The sequence below is a fragment of the Delphinapterus leucas genome, chromosome 5 (assembly GCF_059928025.1).
Source record: "Delphinapterus leucas isolate spDelLeu-1000000601 "Yukka" chromosome 5, BTC_Dleu_Yukka2, whole genome shotgun sequence".
Lineage (NCBI taxonomy): Eukaryota > Metazoa > Chordata > Mammalia > Artiodactyla > Monodontidae > Delphinapterus > Delphinapterus leucas.
In genome coordinates, this window is record NC_143133.1 from 112,938,558 (window position 1) to 112,961,164 (window position 22,607).

A 22,607-nucleotide genomic window follows, 5' to 3' on the forward strand; every position below is an offset into this window, starting at 1 on the left:
GTGGTTGAGAGTCCGCCTGCCGATGCAGGGGACGCGGGTTCGTGCACCGGCCCGGGAGGATCCCACATGCCGCGGAGCGGCTGGGCCCGTGAGCCATGGCCGCTGAGCCTGCGCGTCCGGAGCCTGTGCTCCGCAACGGGAGAGGCCACAGCAGTGAGAGGCCCGCGTACTGCAAAAAAAAAAAAAAAAAATTGAGATTCAGATTACAATAAATTTTAATTTATTCCAAGAGATATGGATAAGTGCAAAGGTTCAGATAAAGAATATAAACAAATGACTTAGCTGCATCAAAAATATCAGTAGACATTTAAAATTTTCTGTCTTCAAGACTCAAAAATTCTCTTTTGTTCCCGACTCCCAGTTTTCTGCTTTATTACTTTCATATTTCTGGTGGCGTGGGTGGGAATAAGGTTTAAAGACCCCCAGAGAAAGTTTATTGGAAGAGAATACTGAGTTGGTCCTCTTTGCTGTAGGTTACATTTCCAACAAATGGAGGATGAGATTGTTATACTTATTTTTCAGAGCAGAACAGAGCCTCTTGGGCAAAGATTGAGAATGGAACTTAACAGAAATAGTTTGTACAGTACCTAATTCGTCTTCTCCAAATCCCAAAATGTGACCTGAAAAGTAACCTCTACAGGAACCACCGTTGCCAAGACAGAGTGGTTTTTCTTGCCATTGCTTGGTCACAGGACTTTGCTGGAGGGTTAAGAAATTCCTACAACAAAACATACCAGAAACCTATGATGAAAATACGCTTTTGCCTGAAAAACACAATAAAATGTTTAAAATAAAACTCATAATAAATAATTGTTGTGCCACAGACCTGGCTTCTAAAGGGAAAAATAATATAGCCCATAATGTGTGTGAATACGCCGAAATTCCCATGTGAAGAGAAAGTACTTAAGATAATATTTTGTTTGGAGGCGGGGTACTAAAAGTACCTGAGTCTGAGAAAAGCCCTCCCCTTCATCCAGAGAATGATACTTCCTCTCCAGGACTAGACTCCATGCTGTGCTATTAATCAGAGAGAGGGATGGGGGAAGATCATGGGGTCAGTACTCTTTTCTAGTTCCTTTCAGCGACCAAGCATATCAGCTCTGCCATATGGCCTGAATGCCAGTGACATGGGGAACAAGATTCTTATTTTGGGTTTCATCACAGAGTTTCTTATAATTATCAACAATGTGACCTCTAAACTTTAGGCTAAAATTTAATTTTGTAGCATTCCTATGAATAGAGACAAATTAAGGTCTGTTGCCAAAAGTCCCAAAAGTTTGGCAAAAGCAAAAATTCTTAGCCTTCCAGATAATTTTTAAAATATTTATACAACTCATGTAAAACCACAGTTTTCAATTTACTCATGATCATGGTAAATTTATGTTAAGGATGAAGGGAAGACTCTAAATAATATGAAATGTCTATCTGAAGACCTCTCTGCTCTTAAAAATTATTTTATGAATTTGATCAAGTCTGTTTAAAAAGCATCTCTTAGGAAGTTCTTGAATTATCCCACCAAACACGGTGGAACTAAAAGTAAATAATATTTATGTGTGTCCCACACCTGACTTCCAAAGGGAGGCAATCATTTGAATATTTTATGATGGTTTGCCCAATCATCAATGGATATGTCATTTGATCTATCAAACTGTGGTATCAGGAAACCTACCCATTACGATCTCCAAACACGTAGCTTCCATAGAGTCTTTCCGACTGGCAGCCTCGGTAAACAAATCCACCAACCAAAGGACCGTTACTGAATGGCTTGAATTCTAAAAGTGATGGCTCACTTTCTGGAAATAAATAAACATAACATTAGATCAAATGAAACGTATTTTCATAAAGGAAAAGTAATGTAGGCCACACCACAATTGTTACAGTAATTTAACTCTGAAATGTGTTCCACGATGCATAAGATGGATCCTTGTTGTAGATATTTAGTGAAAATAATTACCCCTTTTGCTTAAATATAATGTAATTAAATATAATGTAAAGGGCTTCCACGCATAGCGGAATGAAATAAAAATGCTCTGCAAATGTTTGTTGTTATTATAACTGCCAAGATGTATAAAATTTTCAATGACATTAGAATCTGGTATTTTGCAAAATCATGGACTTTAGAACTAAAGTACTTTAAAAAATACTTAATTTTTTTAATATTGAATTTTTTGTAGAAATGCTTTTGCATATGCCTACTAAACTGAGCCAGACCTCTCAAATTTTATAAAATGTTTAAAACTTCAAGCTTTAAAGAAAATAAAGGTATGGTACATAAAAGGTCTTCAAAACCACATTTGTTGCATATTTTAAAACACTGTCACTTAGTCAAGTAATATCTTCATTTAAAATGTCTTAAGAGTTCTGTTTATAGAGTTATGTGGTTAGCAAAGTCTATTTCAGTCATTCCTTCAGAATTACATGTGGATAGACATGTATCTCAGTCTTTCCAGGCATGTCATTATGTACTTGAATACAGGGATGCCAGTTGCAATGGAAAAGATACAAAGTCAGCTGCAAATTAATCTGAAAATTACTTATTACGTACTTAAATAAGTCACTATCAACAGGAAGTATTTTAGGCAAAAGCTTCTGTGGAAAGACAGTAATTCTAAAGTCCTTCCCCCACCCCATGTGATTATGGTGAATACGATATTATAAAAAGTAGAACAGATAAGTTTTAAATAACCAGGATACTGAGAGGCAGCGTAACTGAAAGACTAAGGTCATGAACTCTGGAGTCAGGTTCAAATCCAGATCCTGTCACTTTACGTGGTGTGACAGTCAACCTTTCTGTGTCTCAGTTCCCTCATTTGTACAATGTGGCCAATAAGAGCGCCTACCACATAGGGTTTCTCTGTAAATGAAATGAGTGAAGTTTGCAAAGTGCTTACTGCAGGAGCTGGCAGGTAGCAAGCGTTGTGGATGTGGCTATTTGCTTTTTTTTTCCTGATTTATCGAGGTATAATTAACAAATAAAATTATACATGTATGTGCATATATGTGTGTGTGTGTATATATATATACACATTGTAAAAGGATTCTGTGGCTGTGTGTTTAATACATAAATGTAAGGCCATCAATATTATAACCAGTTTCAGCTGAATCCCAATTAATGTGATGGCAGAATTTAATCTACAAATATAACCAAAATTCCCACAAGCTAGTGACTCATTAGATTTTTTTTCTAACCACATTATTCTTTGGTTTGGCTGTTATAAGATGCACACACACATACATGAATACCTGAAAAAAAGTAAAGTAAGATAACTGAATACCACATGAACCAACACAGCTGCTTCATTCCTGGTACTAAGTAAATATCCGTATTGAATGAATAAATAGAAGAAGCCATCAATTTAATAATCTTCATCTACTATATTCCCTGAATCATAATCATATTTGATATATTGTTTCCTGTAAAAGGAGCATATACAAAAACACTGAAAAATATTAACTTTATATTTTAATATGTATCTCTAAATACTCTAGTAATCATGTTATTAAAAATAAGATCTAAACATTCCATCTTCATGACTTGGGTAAATAAGTCATGTTTTTATAAGTCTATTACTTTGTTTTCTCTAAAATAAACACCTTTAAAAAATACATTCTTATTTGAAACACTTATAATTTTCCTAATTGCTGAGACTAGTACGTTGGGTATTGAGAAATTTCTTACCTTCAACAGTTGTTTTTTTCCCTCTGTATATAAGATGTTAAGACAAGTTCTCCCTTATATATTAAATAAATAGAAGGTATTCATCTCGATTCTCAGATGAGCAAAATATAAACTGCTAACTTTTGAAGGTCCATTAAATTTTTTGGACCTACAGAGCACCATTCAATCCATGGGAAAGGTAATTACCCACATGGAACCCCTAGAGCTTGTAAGAGTCACTGGACCTTTAAAAAGTGAGCAATTGACGCCCTCACCATGGTTAGGCCAGTATTTTGATGCTTTCCCAAATGCTCATTTTGCAGAAATCCTTTTCTCTTCAATTAATATATTAAAATGAAACAAAGCCCAAACGAAAGCCAAATCAACAAATTATGCTCTACTTACCATAATCTTTTCCCTTAATTATCTGTAGGATTCTGGCGGATGATCTGTTCTTTCCATTGGAGTCTGAGCAAAGTATTGTTAAATTGATGTTTATGTCAGTGGGGTGTCGATCCACAGCACATCTGCGACAAAATGGGGGTGATACCCATGAATTCCAACCGGGGTATCTTCTAAGCTCAGACCAGAGATTCCTGACATAGGAATCCTTTGTGGGCTGGCAAGGATCCTACAGGCGATTTAGTTTGGAACCTCTAAAAACCACCGAAGGAAACATCCTGTTTGCTTACTCTGCTGAAGTTTAATGATCTCTGGAGTGTATTTCTTAATTTCTCTTGGTATCTACCTCCATTATGAATGTGCACACTGACTCAGAACATTTGTTAGTCTGTTGTTAAGGAATAGCACATGTATAATACACTGGTAAAGTATAAGGGTAAGAATGGCGGCACCATCAATTCACACCTGCAACATGTGCGACACCAAGAACACTTGGTCCCCAACTTAATGATGATTCAGCTTTATGATGCTGTGAAAGTAGTACACATGCAGTAGAAACCATACTTCCAATTGTGAATTTTCATCTTTTCCCGGGCTAATGACATGTGGTACTATACTCTCTCGTGATGCTGGGCAACGGCAGCTGCAGCTCCCGGTCAGCCACTCCATCACGAGGGGAAACAACGATACACTGACACCGATTCCGCACCCCTGCAACCATTCTGCTTTCCACTTTCAGTACAGTACTCAATAAATGACATGAGATATTCAACGTCAAATAGGCTCTGTGTTAGAAGATTGTGCCCAACTGTAGGCCGGTATGAGTGTTCTGAGCACGTTTAAGGTGGGCTAGACTAAGCTATGATGTTTGGTAGGTGAGGACCATTAAGTGCATTTTCGACTTAACGGTATTTTCAACTGTTGATGGCTTCATCGGGACTTAACCCCATCATAAGTCATGGATAACCTGTAATAGTTATAGTATTAGTTTTGTGTTTCTTACATAGAATCACTACGTTCTAAAGTGTGGGCTGCTCTAATGAAGGAAAGCATGCACTCCAGTTCAAGGAATAAGATAAAGCTGATCCCCACAACCATTGAGGTCTTTCACGTGGACTCTGACTTTGTGTTCACCCCCCAGTCTGGGGCCAGAATATTTCTGTGACTTAAGCCACTGACTGTAAAGTCCATGGGGACAGGAACCACTTCCGACCTCTTTATCACTGTATTTCTACTCCTTAGTTCAAACCCAGGAATATAAGAGGGGCTCAATATTTGTTGAATGTTGAAGTCAATGAGTGACTAGGTATGGGGAGTTTGGGTTGGGGGAAGAATGAAGTTGAATAACATTTTTGAAGTTCTCACAAATTTGGAAAACAGTCTTGCACTGTATTTAGGTTTCTCAAGCTTGGCATTATTGACATTTGGGGCCAGATAGTTCTCTCTTTTGCGGGGGAAGAGGGGGTTGTTCTGAGCACTATAGGATATTTAGCGGCATCTCTGATCTCCATACACTCGATGTCAGTAGCATGATCTCCTCCTTCCAATTTGTGAAACCCAAAAATGCTTCTAGATATTGCCAAATGTCCTCTGGGGGCAAAGTCATCCCATTGAGAATCACTGTTTTAGGCCAATAAAATACACTAATGACAAAAACAAATTCATTGGGGCTATTAAATAAATTACAAAATTAAAAAGGAAATCTGAGAGTAGATTCCGGGGCTTAAGAGACGTAAGAGTCACATGCAGCAATTATTTAAGCAACAACAACAGTGAAACAAAACCTGTTGACTCCAAATGATCCTATTCATATTAGCCTGACCTGCCAAAGGTGGGTTAGTGGTTCTGTGGCCACAGTCACTTTCTTGTCCTCATTAATTCAATGATTCGCAGAATACAACGTCTGGCAGGGATCCTGACACAGGCCTGCTGTGACTTAAGGTGGAACCAAGTCCATACAGGGTGAGAAATTTTTCCTGTACTGCTTTTCTTTTGAAAATGGAGAAACTCTGACCAAAAAAGCTTTGTGTTTCTAACAAAGAAAGAGCAAAGAGACCTTTGGCCAGGTCTCCCAAAGGTGGAGTTGCTGGAGACCATGAGGTCTAGCTCTGACTGAATATCAAATCCACCAAGAACCACTTGGCCTTTTTAACCTTTAGCCTCATATAAAAAAGAGCGCAGACAGTGAAACTTCTCAGTATGATACTATAAGGGTGGATCCATGTCATTATACCTGTGTCCAAACCCATAGGATGTACAACCCTAGGAGGGAACCCTACGTAAACTATGGTCTTTGGGTGGTAATGATGGGTCAGTGTAGGGTCATCAATTGTAACAAATGTACCACTTGGGTGGGGGAGGTTATGTATGTGAGGAGGCAGGGAAATCTCTGTGCTTTCTGCTCCATTTTGCTGTGAACCGAAAACTGATCTAAAGATTAAAGTCTTTAAAAAAAGGCAGGGGGAGGTGCCTGATGCCAGCTACCCCAGAGTGGTGGCTGACAGTCATCAGTCAGATGATGGGCACATGATACGTGGTTTGCTACTCTGCACCAAGGTGCTTGATAAGAGCCAGCTCTACTTTCAGCCAATAATGATTTTAGTTCCCTTTCTGCTTTATTAAATCCTCCTTTGCTTGAAATACTCTTGGAGGGAGGCAGACTTTTCAGCCCTCTATCACGGGAAGAGGTAAGACCCCACAGCACAGGCGTCCTGCCACACGTAAGGTCTGTAAGGCACCTCGCCCTGTGTTTTCACACTGAGGGTCGGGACCCCCCGGGAAGGTTGCATGAAGGCTCCAGTGGGATTGTGGTGACTCAGGCTGCTCAACTTCAAAGTGCTGCTTTGTGGTGGTATCTGCCGGGTTCTGAGCTCTAGGAATGGAATGTGACAGTTTCATCCACTTCCTGAACCCACCTTAAGTAGTCCCTGTCGCCCAGATTTTAAGATCTGCTGAGATGCCAAAAGGGAAATGAACTGTAGACTTGGACTTTGATGGAAGGGAGATGAAGGGCAGGAGGGATTATAAAAAGAAAAAGTTCGAGAAATACTCACCTTGCATGTAGTGAACACTCAATAAATATTAAATAGCAATGATAACTAGTAAATGAATAAATGTGGCCAGATACCCCTTAGTATGAGTAACAGACCACAGATTAGATAAAGCTTTCATCATAGAATTGCTATATTACACTTCCTAGCATTTTTCAAGTATACCCCAAATGTCTCATTCTACATTTTTCTTAGCAGTCCTTTCTTTATGGTTCATTGTAGTAAAGAGTCAGTCTGAATTCCTTCAGTATTTGTAATTTCTTGCAAGTAAAAAAATGTTAACATTTAGCTCAATTCCTTCCAAATGACACTGTGTCATCATCTATTAAGTGAAGCTATGATAATAAGAACCATAATTTATATAAAATCCATCACGTGTGTCAGATACTCTATTTGATTCTTCACTTATAGATCTGTATTTAATCATTACAGCATCCTTGCAAGGTGGCTATTACCATCCTCATTTAATGTATTCATAAGGAAATTAGCATTTAGAGCGGTTTAAGGAGACCAAGTTTATTATCTGTCTGAACTGTTCAGATTAAAGTCTTCATCATGACACCGGTCCACCAGTGTTTATCCAATAATAACTCTCCAAAATGTTAAGGCGATATTTCTCTGTGAGCTTGTCCTCTGCCTTGTCTAATCTGCCTTCTCCATCTGCTTCACACATTAATAGAAGAAAGAGGGCAAAATACTGGGTAAGATAATGAACCAGTGTAATTTTAGAGGCATAATCTTGGATACCACTCTTAGCTGCTCCGCGCCGGGAAACCCTCCTTCTTTCCCCACTTTGTGAATCCCGGCCCTGCTGTAAGGCAGGAGAGAGGACGGGCTTGTGTTCTCACCTGCCTGGATCGTGGAGGCCGTGGGCAAACACTTCCGGGGGCTGGTTGGTGCTGTTGAAGTGCGGGTTGCTCCTGGGTATAGAATAAGGCACGTGGCACATGGCAGTATCCACGTCCAGACGGAGCACGGAACCTGTGAAGTCGCTGAGGAATCGGAGGACAACGTAAGTGCTTTCCGTTTTTGTTACGTATTGCGCCTACCCTCAATGCAGGGAAGTTGCCCTATGGCTAAAAAACCACCCCCTGCCCCATTTGAGACAAAATTATTAAAGTTCCAAATTCCATATCGTGGGAAATGAAACCAGGGGCAGTTTGGCTTCAGACACGTGGCAGCACCGAGACACAGCTCCACGGTGGCTGAAGGCTGCAGCCTTGGTGGTGCGCTGCTTTTGGTATCCGTCCTCTAAAATGTTTTTTTTTTTTTTTTTTTTTTTTGCCAAACCACATATTTAACGTCCCCCAGGAAGCTCCGCTGGACAATGCTGGTCCATTAGGTAGAGTGTCGAAGGCAGCAGGGATGTGCAGGGCAGCTACTGCACAAACCCCACAGCAGGAACTCGTTTCAGGACATCTCAGTAGAGCGACTTTCAAAAATACTATAACAGCATATGTATTTGAATTCCTCTTCATGTTATAAATGCAGATGCTGATAATAAAAGTCGAATATTTAACTGAGGTGATATCATTCAAAGACATAAGTGATATAACTCACTTAAAACATTTTACCGTCAAGGGGCATCTGTTGTTTTGTTGGATTTTTTTACCTTAACCCATCCATTTCTTCCATGTCATCCAGAGTGATCATCCCATCACCGAGGATGATGTACAGAAAGCTGTCGGGACCGAAGAGCAGCTGTCCTCCCAGATGCTTTCTGTGGAGTTCTGCGACCTCAAGAAACACTCTGGCCGTTCTCAAATCAACTTGATGGGGATTTTTTCTAGGTGGTGGGGAGGAAACAAACCGTGATTGTGAAAGACGTAAGGTGAACCCACGGAAAGTAAATAGGGCACAAAGGGGGAAGCAAACACGTGGCACGTAAATGAGCAAACATACTGAAAAATGTAGCCAATAAAAATTACTGAAAAATTATGTTAGTCTCCAGGTTTCCAAAGTGTAGCATTTAAGCTGAAAGAGAATTGTGGAGAAGTGCCAAAGCTACCATTTTTCGCAATTTTCCTTAAAGACACACACAGGATTTTAAGCCAGATGGAGATTGGGGTTTAATTATTGCCACCTGATGGTTAATTATTTGTAACTTCTAGACAAAAAATTATAAAGAGATAATGAGAAAATAAGATGAAATGTCTTTTAGTGGTACCTGGATACTGTGTATTCCACAACTCTGAGAATATGGTCATGAGGCCCCATAGCCCACCGTTCTTGGTTGGTGGTATAAGACACATAGAGCTTTCCATTTTTCTTGTAATTGGGATGGAATGCAAGGCTTAGCAGTCCTCTTTCATCTCCTCCCTGCAGTCAAATGAAAAACACAAAGAATTGTGAAGTTAATTATGTTCTTTATTGTGTTTCAACTGGAACCCCCAAAAGAGTCTCTTTCTTTCTCCTGGATAATCTTTGCCCAAACTCTTTTCTTTTCTTCCTCGCCTACTGCACAAAAAGGATTATAAAACATTTCACTTTGCGGAACTCTTTAAGGGTTAGAACAAGACAATTGTCTTGTGTGGTTATCTATACGCAAGACCCTTACACCACTTTTGTCAAGTGATTTGTGTATGTAATCTGGGGAAGCTAGGAAGACAAGTTTAAGTGCTGTGAAGAATTCTTTGCTGGGTTACTAGGTTGCTTGTAGTTCACAGAAGACAAATAAAAAGGTTCGTAATCAGCAGTGACTTCTAATCCAAGTCTCCAAAACCTAAAACACAGTGTGGGCTGCCAACTCCCACTGTCTTGGCAATCTGTTTAGAAAACAGTTAAATTGCTTGTGTAATATGTAAACCTTTGTTTTACCCTGGAGGCATCTACATCAGTTGTCACAACCGTGGTGGTCTGTTCATCATAGCTAGGTAATAAGCAGCCTTGGCCTCTCTACATCGAAATGAGGTATTTTTACATATATCCCTTTGCTGCCTAGAGTTTTTTTTCCTTATAGAAAAATGGAGAAATGAAAGGAGAGCTAAAAGCCAGGGCTGGGATGGGGGTGGGAGAAATCCTAGAGAGGAAAGGAGACACTAGGAAATAAAAGAAAAATCCCAAACAACCTTCTTTTGTTATTGTATGAATGTCAAGAATTGTATACATTAGGCATGCCAAATGCTGTAACAATTAAAACATCATCGTGTGCTTAAATAGAAAGGCATTTTATCTTTATTTTCTGCTAATTCAGCTCGATGAAACTCAATATGGTCTTAGCATTTGTTTTATCCCACAAGTAGTCTAGGAATTTCTATAATGAAATCAAAGTATCTAAAATTATCTAGATCAGAGACTTCAAGTTCAAATTCTGGTAAGCCAGGGAGCACTTCCTCTGTGCTCTGCTGAGTTATGCACAACGGCGAAAAACGTGGCAGACACTGAATGTTGCGACTGCCGCTAGGACATCACCTTATACACAACAGCGCAACATTCTTATGGCAAAAAGCTGTAAGTTACTCCTCAGAAGTGTTAGAGGAAAAAAAAGTCTCTAATACCGCCATGTCTTCACAAGGCTATGCTCAATCACGGAAGCGCTCTCCTGCCTCTGTCCCCCAGGATAGCATGTGTTACTAACAAAGCACAGAACTGTTTGTAGTTTGTGTGCCACAAGGATTTGTGAATTTAAAGCTTTAGGCATAAAAGTTCACTTTTAATAAGCACCGTTTGTTTTATTTCCCAGATTAGAGAAAAACTGCTTTCAGAGGTATGCCATCCAAAGCGGAAAACATCCAAACTTTAAGAGTGTGTAAATAATAAAGTGGATGCAAATATCCCAGACCTACCAAATTATTATTCAAATGTCAAAAAAAGGCAGCCTCTTCATTTGCATATCACGATATGATTAATTTTAAGAACAAGCTCGCAGAAGGGTTAAGTCTCTATGACTAGGATTTATGAATGAGCCTTGTTTTTTTGGGTTATCTTGTTATGATGATTTTAATATTGACTCAACATTGCTGTTTTTCTTCTTATATCTTCAGTAAATAAACATCTCTTGCCTTTCTTATGAGATATTGAAAACAGGGATGTGTAACTAAGATTCGATGGTAGAAAAGCCACTGCACATGTAAACCTCCTTGATAGATGTATAAGGAGGCCTAGGGGTGGGATTTAGTTTGTGATTAATTCCTCTCCGCATATATTTCCCTCTAAAGCTGTGAATGCAGGGTAAGTACTGCAAACCCACTTCACAAATGTTTGCGTTCCACTGTAAGAAGCTTTTGTTGAAAGTAGTTCTTTTGTAGTTTTTAATCAAATCATCTGAGAGACAACTTGAGCTGGCTAGCAACATAGTTTAAAACTGTGCTGCTTGCTTTTTGGGAATTAGGAACATAGAATTCATGCACTGTAGAGAGACAGATGGGAAAAGAGATTGAAATAAATCCACAAGTGATAGAAGACAGTCGTTTACGTTAAAGATTCACCTATCACACGAATGAATTTAGAGGGGCATCGCTGACTTTTATTAAAGGGCCAAATATGGAAACAGAATGAGACATCTGAATGACAAGAATATAAGTCAAAAAAGTCTTTTAAAATGTCCTGAATTTTTCAGGTTATAGGATTTATATTTGTGTAATCATTACATGTGATTTCATTTTTTTAAAGTCAACTTCCAGCTGTGAAGTAGTGTTCTGGGTGGTTTAGAAACATGACTAATGACTCAAGTTATTTCAGAGAAATACTCACTTTCATAACTATATTGATGAAAAAATTTAACATTCTATGTAAATATCCTAGAGTGTCTCTCGAAACTAGCTTTTAAAATTATATCGTACAGCACAACTCTTAAATGCTCAGAGATTGGGAAGGAAGGATATATGACTGCTGTCAGGAGATTTAGCTTGAATTAGCCTGCAGAGTTATGCTGTCCATTTAAAGTATGCTACTGACAAATCATAAAGATGGAGAAGTATGTCCAAAATGTTTTCCTTAGTCATGTGAGAAGCAGCAATGTGTCCAAATATTCACATTATACTTTGTACTTTGTTACCAATACCAATAGCTTTGTGTACACATCGTGCTTCTGGGAGTATACATCACTGCCTGAAACAAATGGGCAACAAGTAATTTACAAGCAATATTTTAGGGTTAGAGGCCATAATGCCAGAACCACCACTAGACATTTGAGGCCTCCAGACCCTCTGTGGTTGCTTCAACCATAGTCTTCACCGGCACATTGCCGCCTGACAGCCCGAGTGTTGCCCCTGCAGTCAGGATTGGACCAGCAGCCCAGCTCTCCCGGGCTCAGCAGAAAGCCCTTGTGTCAATGTTAGACTGTCTTCTTATTCCTTCCCATCCTTTCCCCTCGTTATGTGTAGCTTTATGGATTTGAAACCATGCCCTCCTTCCAGAAATGTCAAATTACTGAATTGTTTCTGCTGAGCATTTGGAGAGAATGAACCTCTAGTGAATTTAATTAGTTCAGCCGAGCTGTCTTAAAAGGGAGACAGACACATTTGTAGAATGGCAAATGGAAGATCTGCGGGGTGGGGAGCCACACCTTTCAAAAAGACACTGACTTCTGACATCATACTTTTGAAAACTATTAACCCAATGTCCAAAATGTTGTCCTTAGTCATGTGAGAAGCAGCAATGTGACCAAATATTCACATTATAGTTTGTACTTCGTTACTAATACCGATAGCTTTGTGTGCTTCTGGGAGCGTATATCACTGCCTGAACTAAATGGGCAACAAGTAATTTACAAGCAATACTTTAGGGTTTCCTCTGTTTGCGTAATGCTTTTTTTCTTTTTTTTTTCAAGCTCACTGACTGAAGCCTCAACCAAGCATCATCGTAGGCTACCCTGAGCCCCTGTCTTCCCCGTGCTCAGTCCTCTCAATACATGAACTTCTGGACAGCCCCTCACCAAGCACCAATGACTCCTCAAAATCAGGTAGCTGAATGATTTGAAAATAATGTCCCTATACACTTTGGAACCTTGAGATTAACCCATGTTTCAGAGTAAATCATAAAACCCTCCTTAGAGACTTTTAATAAGTAGTTAACTGCCATTCTAATTCTCATTCAGCTCTCAGGAACAATTTCACAGGGTCAGCAGAAAAGAGACAAAAACCCCAAACAAAGAGTATTGATGACTTTCACGTAAGTACAAGATCAGATCTAGTCCTACAGTTTTGAGATAAACTCTTCCCTGGTGAACACACGGAAGCTCTAACCAATTGACTATGAATATTCCTCTTTGAAGAAAATGAAGCATCTGCTGAAACACACAGAGAATCGTAAGGTGATTCTAACAAGAAGTATGTTTTTCTTTTTTAAGAGAAATTTTGGGCATGGCCTTTCATTATGATATTTTAAAGAAAACACTCCAGTGTGTTCATACTTTCAATGTGGTTAATTTTTTTGACTTCCAACTTCTTTAAAATTTGCCTTAATATATATACATTTTTTCATTCCTGTGCCTTCATATTTCATATTTGGCAATCGACTTGTGTATTTTAGGAAACAGGACTGGGCAGCACTGAGCTGGGAGCATCATTTCTCATTTTTCCATAGTTTGCTTAGTGACCTTTTGGCAAGTGACTGGCTTCAAGTTCAGTGATCTATACAGCAGCCTTATGGTATAGAGAAAGCAAGGAAACATAGATTAAAGTAAATAATGCACTGCTAAATTCAAGATATTCCTTGTTACCCCCTTGTCAAAACAATTGCGTATTTAACATTCATTCGACAAATATTTATTGAATACCTACTACGTGTTAGGCATTGTACTTGGCACCAGGGATAAGACAATCAGTGAGAACCAATTCCTGCCCTCCAGGAACTTACCCATGGAAGCAGATAACAAAGTAAGTTTCAGTTGTTTCATTCCTCCCATAACTTCTTTATGATGCTGATTTGGGGTGAGGGTATTTAAACAGTGCTACACTATTAGAAATATGTATGGCCCAAACACAAGTATTAAGGAGAGTAAATACCTACTCTGGGTAACTTCTGACACAGTATCACTGAGGTTTCTCCACTCTAAAACTTGGTAAGAAAAAGAAAAAAAATCTTGGTTTTATAACAGATAAATTATTAATTGTCATTTATTAATTGTCATTTGCACGTCTATGTTTTGCTGGCACACTCTCAGGAAAGGAACAAGGGGACTTGGAGACCAATGTGGGCCCCTCCTCGTGCAAACCTGTACTTCTTAGACTGGAACCTTTTGCCGTTTAGAAATGACAAATAGGTTTATCTGAGAATTATTAGCTCAGATACAGTAGCAGGTGTATTGGTTTTCTCTTGCTGCTATAAAAAATCACCATGAACTTAGTGGCTCGAAACGACCCAAATATATTATTTTAAAATTTGTAAGTTAGAATCAAACATGGCTCTTACTGGGCTAAAATAAATGTGTCTGCAGGGCTGTGTTTCTTTCTGGAGGCTCTAGGGGAGAATCCATTTCCTGTCCCTTCCAGCTTCTAGAAGCCATCAGGCATTCCTTGGTTGATGTCCTCCTCCCTCCATCTTCAAAGCCAATAACAGCAGGATGAATCCTTCTCATATCTCATCCCTTTGACCTCTGCTCCCCCTTCCACTTTTAAGGATTTGTGATGACATTGAACCCACCCAGATAATTCAGTATAATCTTAATTCCAGTGCAGCCTCAATTCCCCTTTGCCATGTAAAGTAACATATGCACAGGTTCTGGAGGTTAGGATGAGGACATCTTTGGGGGAGGGGCATTTCCTGCCTACCACATGGCTATTTTAATCTATTTTTTAAAAGGATCCAAAGCATTGATGACTTGAGCCATCTTGGCCGTGCCCTGCTGTGAGCACCCTGAAACAGGAGGCTGGTGAAATTCACCTATACGTTCACAGAGAGATACCTAAGGAGAGCGCTTTCACAGCAAGCACTCTCCCTCAGCTGTGAGTATTGCAAGAACAACCAACACCCTTCAGAGTGAAGTGAAAGCACTTTTCAGAATGGAGGAGGAGAAGGAAGAGACCATCTGTTAACATGTGGGCATAGATGAATTCAGTCAAGAGCAAAACTCCTGTGTTAATCACAGGATGCAAAGAAGGTAAAATTCAATGTGGGCAAACCATTTCCATGCAATGGAGGATTTTAAACTCACTAAAATTGTGTTATTTTGCTTTGTTCATAAGTTTTGAAACACACTGTAGGGTATTCATTTCTCCAACAACTCCTGGAAAAGATGAGAAGCATTGCTTTTCAATAGCTCCAAGTCTAATTTGGTCTCAGAAAGGAGTCAATCCCCTGAGGCCCCTGACTTAGTTTATGGGAGGGACTGCATGATGTGGTCTGTGCTATACCAAAAAATGTACTTGGTCTTTGGCCCTGGATCTTGGCACAGAGCTCCTAAAACCATTGGAATTTCCTGAGTGAAAGGAGTGTCTTTTGTACTTCATAATGAGCCCTGTCAACCTTACCTGAGTTTATGCTAATGAAGGGACTCTTGGTGGGCCCCCAGATAGCTTCAGAATGGGGGCTGGTAGCCAGAGGGACCAAAAAATGTGATTGAAGGATTGGAGCTTTCAGTCCTACCCACCAACCTCCAGGGAGGGGAGACAGACGGGAGGTTGAATTCAATCATCAATGAATGGCCATGATTTCATCAATCATAGCTGCCTAAGAAGCCTCCATAAAACCTTAAACAATGGAGTCCGGAGAGCTCCCAGGTTGGTCAACACATTGAGATGCTGGAGGGAGTGGGAGTGCTGGAGGTGCCCAGAGAGGGCATAGAAGCTCCATGTCCCCCTAACTCCCATACCTTGCCCTGTGCATCTCTTCCATCCAACTGCTCCAGAGTTATAGCTTTTATAACAAACCTGTAATAGTAAGTAAAGCAGTTTGCTGAGTTCTGTGAGTCTTTCTATGAGTTATTGAGGCTGACGGGGAGCTTGTGGGAAGCAGAAATGTGGGTAGCGTAGGCACCCCTTTTTTAGCTGGTACCTGTAAGGGAGACAGTCTTGTAGGACTGAGTCCATAATCTGTGGAGTCTGGGCTAACTCCAGATAGTGTCAGAATTGAACTGAGTTGTTGGACACCCAGTTGGTACTGGAGAATTGGTTGATGTGAGAAAAACAAAACAAAACAAAACACCTCTGTCATTTGGTGTCAGAAAACACTCCAGAAAAAAATCCAAGAGGTTCTTTAGCCCATCCTCCTTTCTAGGGAGAAGGAGGTCATGGTCAACTCTATCGAAGAAGCTGAAGTTAGACTTGGAATAATTTGGTAGTCTTCCTGCCATACAAATTTTACTTTGGAAATGAACGTTTTTATAAAATACCTTGTGCCATTTTATTACTCACTCTTTTGGCTTTTCTTACCTTCACTGTTCTCTGAGCATGAAACCAGCCACAAAATACTGAGGACCTATCACTCATAGTACTAATTCTCCCCTTTTCTTTAACATTTCCTCTATTTTTCCACATTTGGCTTTTCTTTTAAATAAGTCTGTAACTTATTCTAATTACTCTTTTGGTTTCCTGATAACTGAACGCTCTTCACGGCATTGTCTTGTCTTTTTTTTTTTTTTTTGCGGTACACGGGCCTCTCACTGTTGTGGCCTCTCCTGTTGCGGAGCACAGGCTCCGGACGCGCAGGCCCAGCGGCCATGGCTCACGGGCCTAGCTGCTCTGCGGTACGTGGGATCTTCCCGGACCAGGGCACGAACCCGTGTCCCCTGCATCGGCAGGCGGACTCTCAACCACTGCGCCACCAGGGAAGCCCTGTCTTGTCTCTTTAAGGCCTATTCTCTGCTTAATTGTATTTATCCAATACAATTCTAGTTCTTTAGGAAAGTATTTATAATTTTCAAATACTGGCAGGACCCATGCTTACCTCGACCATACCCACCTGACAAAGAGGTCTGTCCTGCTTCAAATGAATTTGGAGAGCTGCTAGGAGATACCCAGCAATTCAGAGCTTTTAGGAAGTGTTTTATGGGGTGTATAACTTCTGGTATGCAGCAATTGGTCCATGTCAAATCTACATTTAGGATTGTACAATTTATCTTCTGAAGGTAGCAAATGTAAAAACAGACTAGAAAAGTACAAATGAGAGGATAAAAGACATCCTAGATGGAGACCAGCTATCTCAAAGTCACAGTACCCTCTTCAACAATTCTCTTCCCCACTCTTTTCAAGCATAAACAAAATAAATCAGTCACATAGGGTTTAAGTTATGACCTACACAGAGGGAAGATACTAGAAGCGGTTATTTTCTAGAATTTACAGCTTCCCAGCTGCTTCTTATTCCAGGTACTAATATTTTTTTGACATCTCATGCCTATGGGGAAAAAAGTATATACACATTCAGTTACATATGTAAAAATTGGTCACAATAATTTATGTATGGTGTCCATGATTTATTTTATACAAACTTTATATTTGTCAAATTGAATCAACTTTCGTGTTTCTCTTTTTCCCTAGGCTTTTTACCATTTGAACTGTGATGTTTGATACAGGATGGCACATGAGAGAGTGGATTGACCGTCCCTTTTACATTGTTCCACGCAGCAATTAGCTGCTGTAGAACCTTTAATATATGCTGTCCAGTGAATCCAATATGGTATCAGGGAATGGCTTGAGCACGAAGGACTCTTTGGCTCAATATATGTCAAGTGTTAATAATATCTGTCATGTTCCAAAGTTCAGTTCTCCAAAACATCTTCTCTAAAAGAAAACAATGCTTCAATAAAACTAAATGTGTGGAACATCTATTTGAAATGATTACAAAATACTAAAGCTACAAAAAGTATAATAAACTCTTCTTGAAAACAAAATCCTAAACCAGTTTGCAAGGCAGAAATAGAGACACAGGTGTAGAGAACAAACGTATGGACACCAAGGGGGGAAAGCGGGGTTGGGGGGTGGTGGTGGTGGGATGAATTGGGAGATTGGGATTGACATAGATACACTAATATGCATAAAATGGATAACTAATAAGAACCTACTGTATAAAACAATAAATAAAATTCAAAACAAAAACAAAATCCTAGCACTAAACACTTTTCTGAAGAAGGAAATGTATAGAGACGTTGGCAACACTTAAAGAAAGCAAAGCTCTTATGCTGTATGTTTAGGTACCTGAAAACAAACAAAAGTTTGACAGAAACTACAAGAATATTCATGGAATTAAAAATGAATAAAAATGATAATTAAAGAAGACTGTAGCTACCTTAAACTCTTCTATTGCAACCTACAAGTTTAATACTTGCTGGACCTTAGATTTTTAAAAGTACACATTTCCTGTATAAAACAGGGTATTCAAATATCTTGTAATAAACTAAAATGGAAAATATTCTAAAAAATATTATATATATAGATATAAAAATTATATGTATATAACTGAATCACTTTGCTGTATACCTTAAGCTAACACTATATGTAAATCAACTACACTTCAAATAAATAAATATTTTTAAAACACACATTTTTAGACTGAATTATAAATGAGTAAAATATTGGGCAGCTACATTATTAGTCACAGCAAAATGTCAGATAGGTAAATTAGGAGCTAGACCAATTCTCCACTAGACTGTAAGCTTCTTAAAGGCAGGGACTTCCTCTTGGTATTTCTAGTGTCTTACAAAGTAAGACAAAGTGTCTTACAGTGGAAGCCTTGTCATAAAAGGTAACATGTATTGAGCTCTTACTATGTGCCAGAAACCACGCTAAGTAATTTGCAAGCATTATCTTGTTTAAACTTTATAACAATTCTAGAGTTTAATACTATTTTATTATTATCTTTATTTCCTGGATAGGGACACAGAGGCATGAGGATTTGAGTAACTTGCTCCAAATGTGCAACTAGAAGAGGCAAAGCAGAGATTATCTGATTGGAGAAGAAATAATGTAAACTGTTATGTTCTACCACTTCACCAAATATTTCCTAAATGAAAACATGAACAAATACAAAATAGATAGTATTCCCTCATCAGTACCCATTGTTCACAGACCCAGGCAGTACTGAAACAGTCTTACTTAAGTTTACAAAGCTGTGCAGGAGAATAAAATGAAACATATATCAGTTATGTTAACACAAAGGTTAATTTAGGCTTAAGGCAATGTGCTGATAAACCAACTATCTGGGAAAAAAATCCTGACTTATGTACATTTCCATGGTGTAAATACTCTTGCCATGGCCAATTTCAAACTGGCAACTTGATGTCTGACTGTGGCGTGTGAAGAGGTGAGCACAATTAGCTCTGGTAAACCCTGGACCACCACTGTAGGACATTTCTATTCTCCTTCAAGCCTCTTTTATTCTTTTCCCCACTAGTATTGTGCTCTTATCTTTTATCTCCTGCTTTACAATTTTATCAAACCTATTCCTTTCAATGCGAAGCACTCAAATCTTTTTGTGAATTGAAACGGGGTTCAAAATATTAAATAAATCATTAATTTAAGATGAGGGGAGGAGGTACTTTTTTTTTTACTGGATTTTAGATGAAACTATACGTAAAAACTAGCATACCACGAAAAAATAGAGTAGAACGCTCAACAATCCTTTCAAGGAGTTTACTTGGTTGTTTCAGGGGCAAGAAAGGCAAAGGAAAACTCCTTGGTAAAAATCTCTCCTCCCTCTCATAAAGTTGCTCAGATAATCAAAGAAGACAATAAATGCAAAATCATTTTGTAAATTCCAATGTGCAATTTGAATGGAAGATACAGCTATTTACAATGGACAGAGAGGTAAGAGCCATCCTCAAACTCAATTGATCCATAAAACAATCAGATATTGGAAGGGAACGTGATTTTGAAGTAGAGAATGTGTAGCCCTACATTTGAATCAGATGAGGAATGCATTTAAATTATGTAGAGGGGTATTATTTTGCCAGCTACCATCTGAAGAACTTTTGGACTTCAGAAAATTGCAGGCATGGAAAGGCACAGTTATACTTATATTTAGCACCAGGCTTACCACATAGTTTTGATAAAGATCTGTCTATATCTCTTTAGAAGATTTAGATGGTATGTGTTACCAGTGGCTTATTAATGAATGATTTGCAAGACTCAAGGTAATCTGAATTTTTATCCTAGCATTGAAACATACATACTTGCTTAATGTAGGAATCCCACTTGTTTTTTTTTTTTCAGTTAAAAATATATATAGTGTTTGTATATTCTGAAGTTAATTAGTAAACAAGCAAAAGGAATGGGAGAAACAAATTAACCCCAATATTTGTTCTCTAATAATACAGATGGCAAGTCACAATATTTTCTCCCCTCTAAAAACAAACTCTATGTAAAAATGCACTTTCAAGATTTATGATAGAAAAATATGCATTCTTGATATTGGCAAACAGCTGGGAAAATTACCTCAGAGCAATATTACAGATTAAAGACACTAAATTTAGACGCAAGTTTGAATGTCCAGTTATGACCTAAGAATCTAAAATTATTCAAACAGTATGTGAGAGTATGTACATCCATTAAAAAAATACATATAAAAATATTAAAAGTATACATATCCCCAAAGATTTGATTATGCTACAAATAAAGGAAGTATTTGTTTATGTTTGGGGAGTTTCAATTTTTACTTATCTCACTCCCTCAAGGATTTCCTTCTTAACATTATTCTTAAAGAGTAAATATTTTTAAAAAATTATTAAGTTGACAAATATTGGGCAAGCCTTGTTAGAAAAGCAACTAATTCCTCTGGAACAAGGAAAACGATATAGAAAATACCTTAACTCCTTCAAACCCCAAAGCTGTAACTTACTTAATGGGTAAGAAGAAGTGTCATTCTATCGTCTCACAGCTTGGAAATATCTTTCTTAGAGTGACTTGGTCTGTCATAAAGAAAAATAATTTTTCATAGTTTATTTTTAAAATTTTTTTATTTTTATTTTTTTTTGCGGTATGTGGGCCTCTCACGGTTGTGGCCTCTCCCGTTGCGGAGCACAGGCTCCGGACGCGCAGGCTCAACGGCCATGGCTCACCGGCCCAGCCGCTCAGCGGCATGTGGGATCTTTCCGGACCGGGGCACGAACCCGTGTCCCCTGCATCGGCAGGCGGACTCTCAACCACTGCGCCACCAGGGAAGCCCTTTCATAGTTTATTAATAAAGGTCTAACTGAAGTAAGGATTATTAACTTTTATCAGAAAAAGAGTAAAAATTTTAATGAAATTATTAGAAATATTAAATTTTCATACTGAAAAGCTAAAGAAATAAAATGGACTCATATGATTTCATTTACCATCTTTAAAGCTAAAATCTTTGTGGCATAAAGTCTGACCATTTTATTTTAAATATTAAACCCAAGGCTATAAAACATGTTTCCTTAATATTTTCATCTGATTTATACCTTCGTAGTCTGAAAAAACTTTTGTCTCCTGTCAGAAAATGGAAGATTCAGGGTCCTTTCATTAAAAAAAAAAAAAAATCACAATATTAAGGATAAATGCCTCACTCTAGGTAAGGGTACAAAATTGTTTTAAATTAATTTGACCCCTTGCTTTTATAAAGTTTGTTTTTTATGACGTGTGCCTAATATGATGGTCATGCAGCTAAAAGCATTATCTTCACATCATTATATAGAAATACAACACTAGGATACTTGAGTTTCCTAGTCATGTTTCACTGCTCTTTGCCATTATATATTTCCTATTGTTACTCGAAAGAACTCAAATTGACTTATATGAGAACAAACATTAAACAATTAAGTAAGATTATTGCTTTGAAAAGAAACCTTGAAAAAACCCCCAAGAGTTTAGACCACCAAGGAGCACTAATAAATTTAAGAAAATATGAGGTTTCCTCTATGTGACTTCTCTTGAAAAGTTATGCAATAGATTGCTTCAACTTCAAGGTCATATAAAAATTATGGTACTTTTGAAATTACTTTCTGAGTAGAGTTTGCATTTACATGATTTAGATGTCAATTAAACTTGCAATTTACCAAAATAATAAAATGAAATTCTTTGAATCTGATATTTTCATTAATCACTATTTTACAAAATGATCAAATTCTAGCAACAGAGCAACATTAAAAGACGATCACTCCAAACCTTCATTTTTACATTAAAAAATCATTCTTACTCCAAAATATCATTAGTTACAAACCAACATTTAGTAAACAAACATTTGCTATGCCTCAGATATCCAAATTAAGCAACTCTTTTTGAAATTTGATATATTACATATTTATAGTAATTCTGAATAAAAGTAATTAATATATATTTCTGGAAAAATGCATCTTGAATATTAAATTAGGTAACAATTTAAAACATAAATTTTTGCTGTTCCATGTTTTCCATAATCAGGAAAGTATGATACTATATGGCATTAAGTGTGGGAACTGTATATTACAGATATCTGAAAAATCTGAAGTCCAGATTAAAGATATGAAAGTAATTATAAAATCAGAATAGGGTTTATGAAGAAAGACTAAAGGGAGGGCTGGTATTTCTTAAGTTCACAAAAGAAAAAACTCTGAGTGCACATAACTTGCTTCAAATACATGAAGATTTATTTTAAGGAGGACAGTGTGTAGCTGTTCACCTTTT

General features: G+C 38.1%; 1 protein-coding gene across 1 annotated transcript in view; it reads right to left on the reverse strand.

Moving 5' to 3' along the window:
• Window positions 1-22,607, reverse strand: part of HHIP (hedgehog interacting protein) — an 88,927-nt gene that overhangs the window by 21,713 nt on the left and 44,607 nt on the right. The window contains exons 5-10 of the mRNA XM_022599660.2: window positions 9,278-9,429; window positions 8,723-8,896; window positions 7,959-8,102; window positions 4,064-4,185; window positions 1,670-1,793; window positions 588-718 (exon numbers count right to left, since the gene is read on the reverse strand). Coding sequence (XP_022455368.1) covers window positions 588-718; window positions 1,670-1,793; window positions 4,064-4,185; window positions 7,959-8,102; window positions 8,723-8,896; window positions 9,278-9,429 — 847 coding nt within the window. The remainder of the gene's footprint in view (window positions 1-587; window positions 719-1,669; window positions 1,794-4,063; window positions 4,186-7,958; window positions 8,103-8,722; window positions 8,897-9,277; window positions 9,430-22,607) is intronic.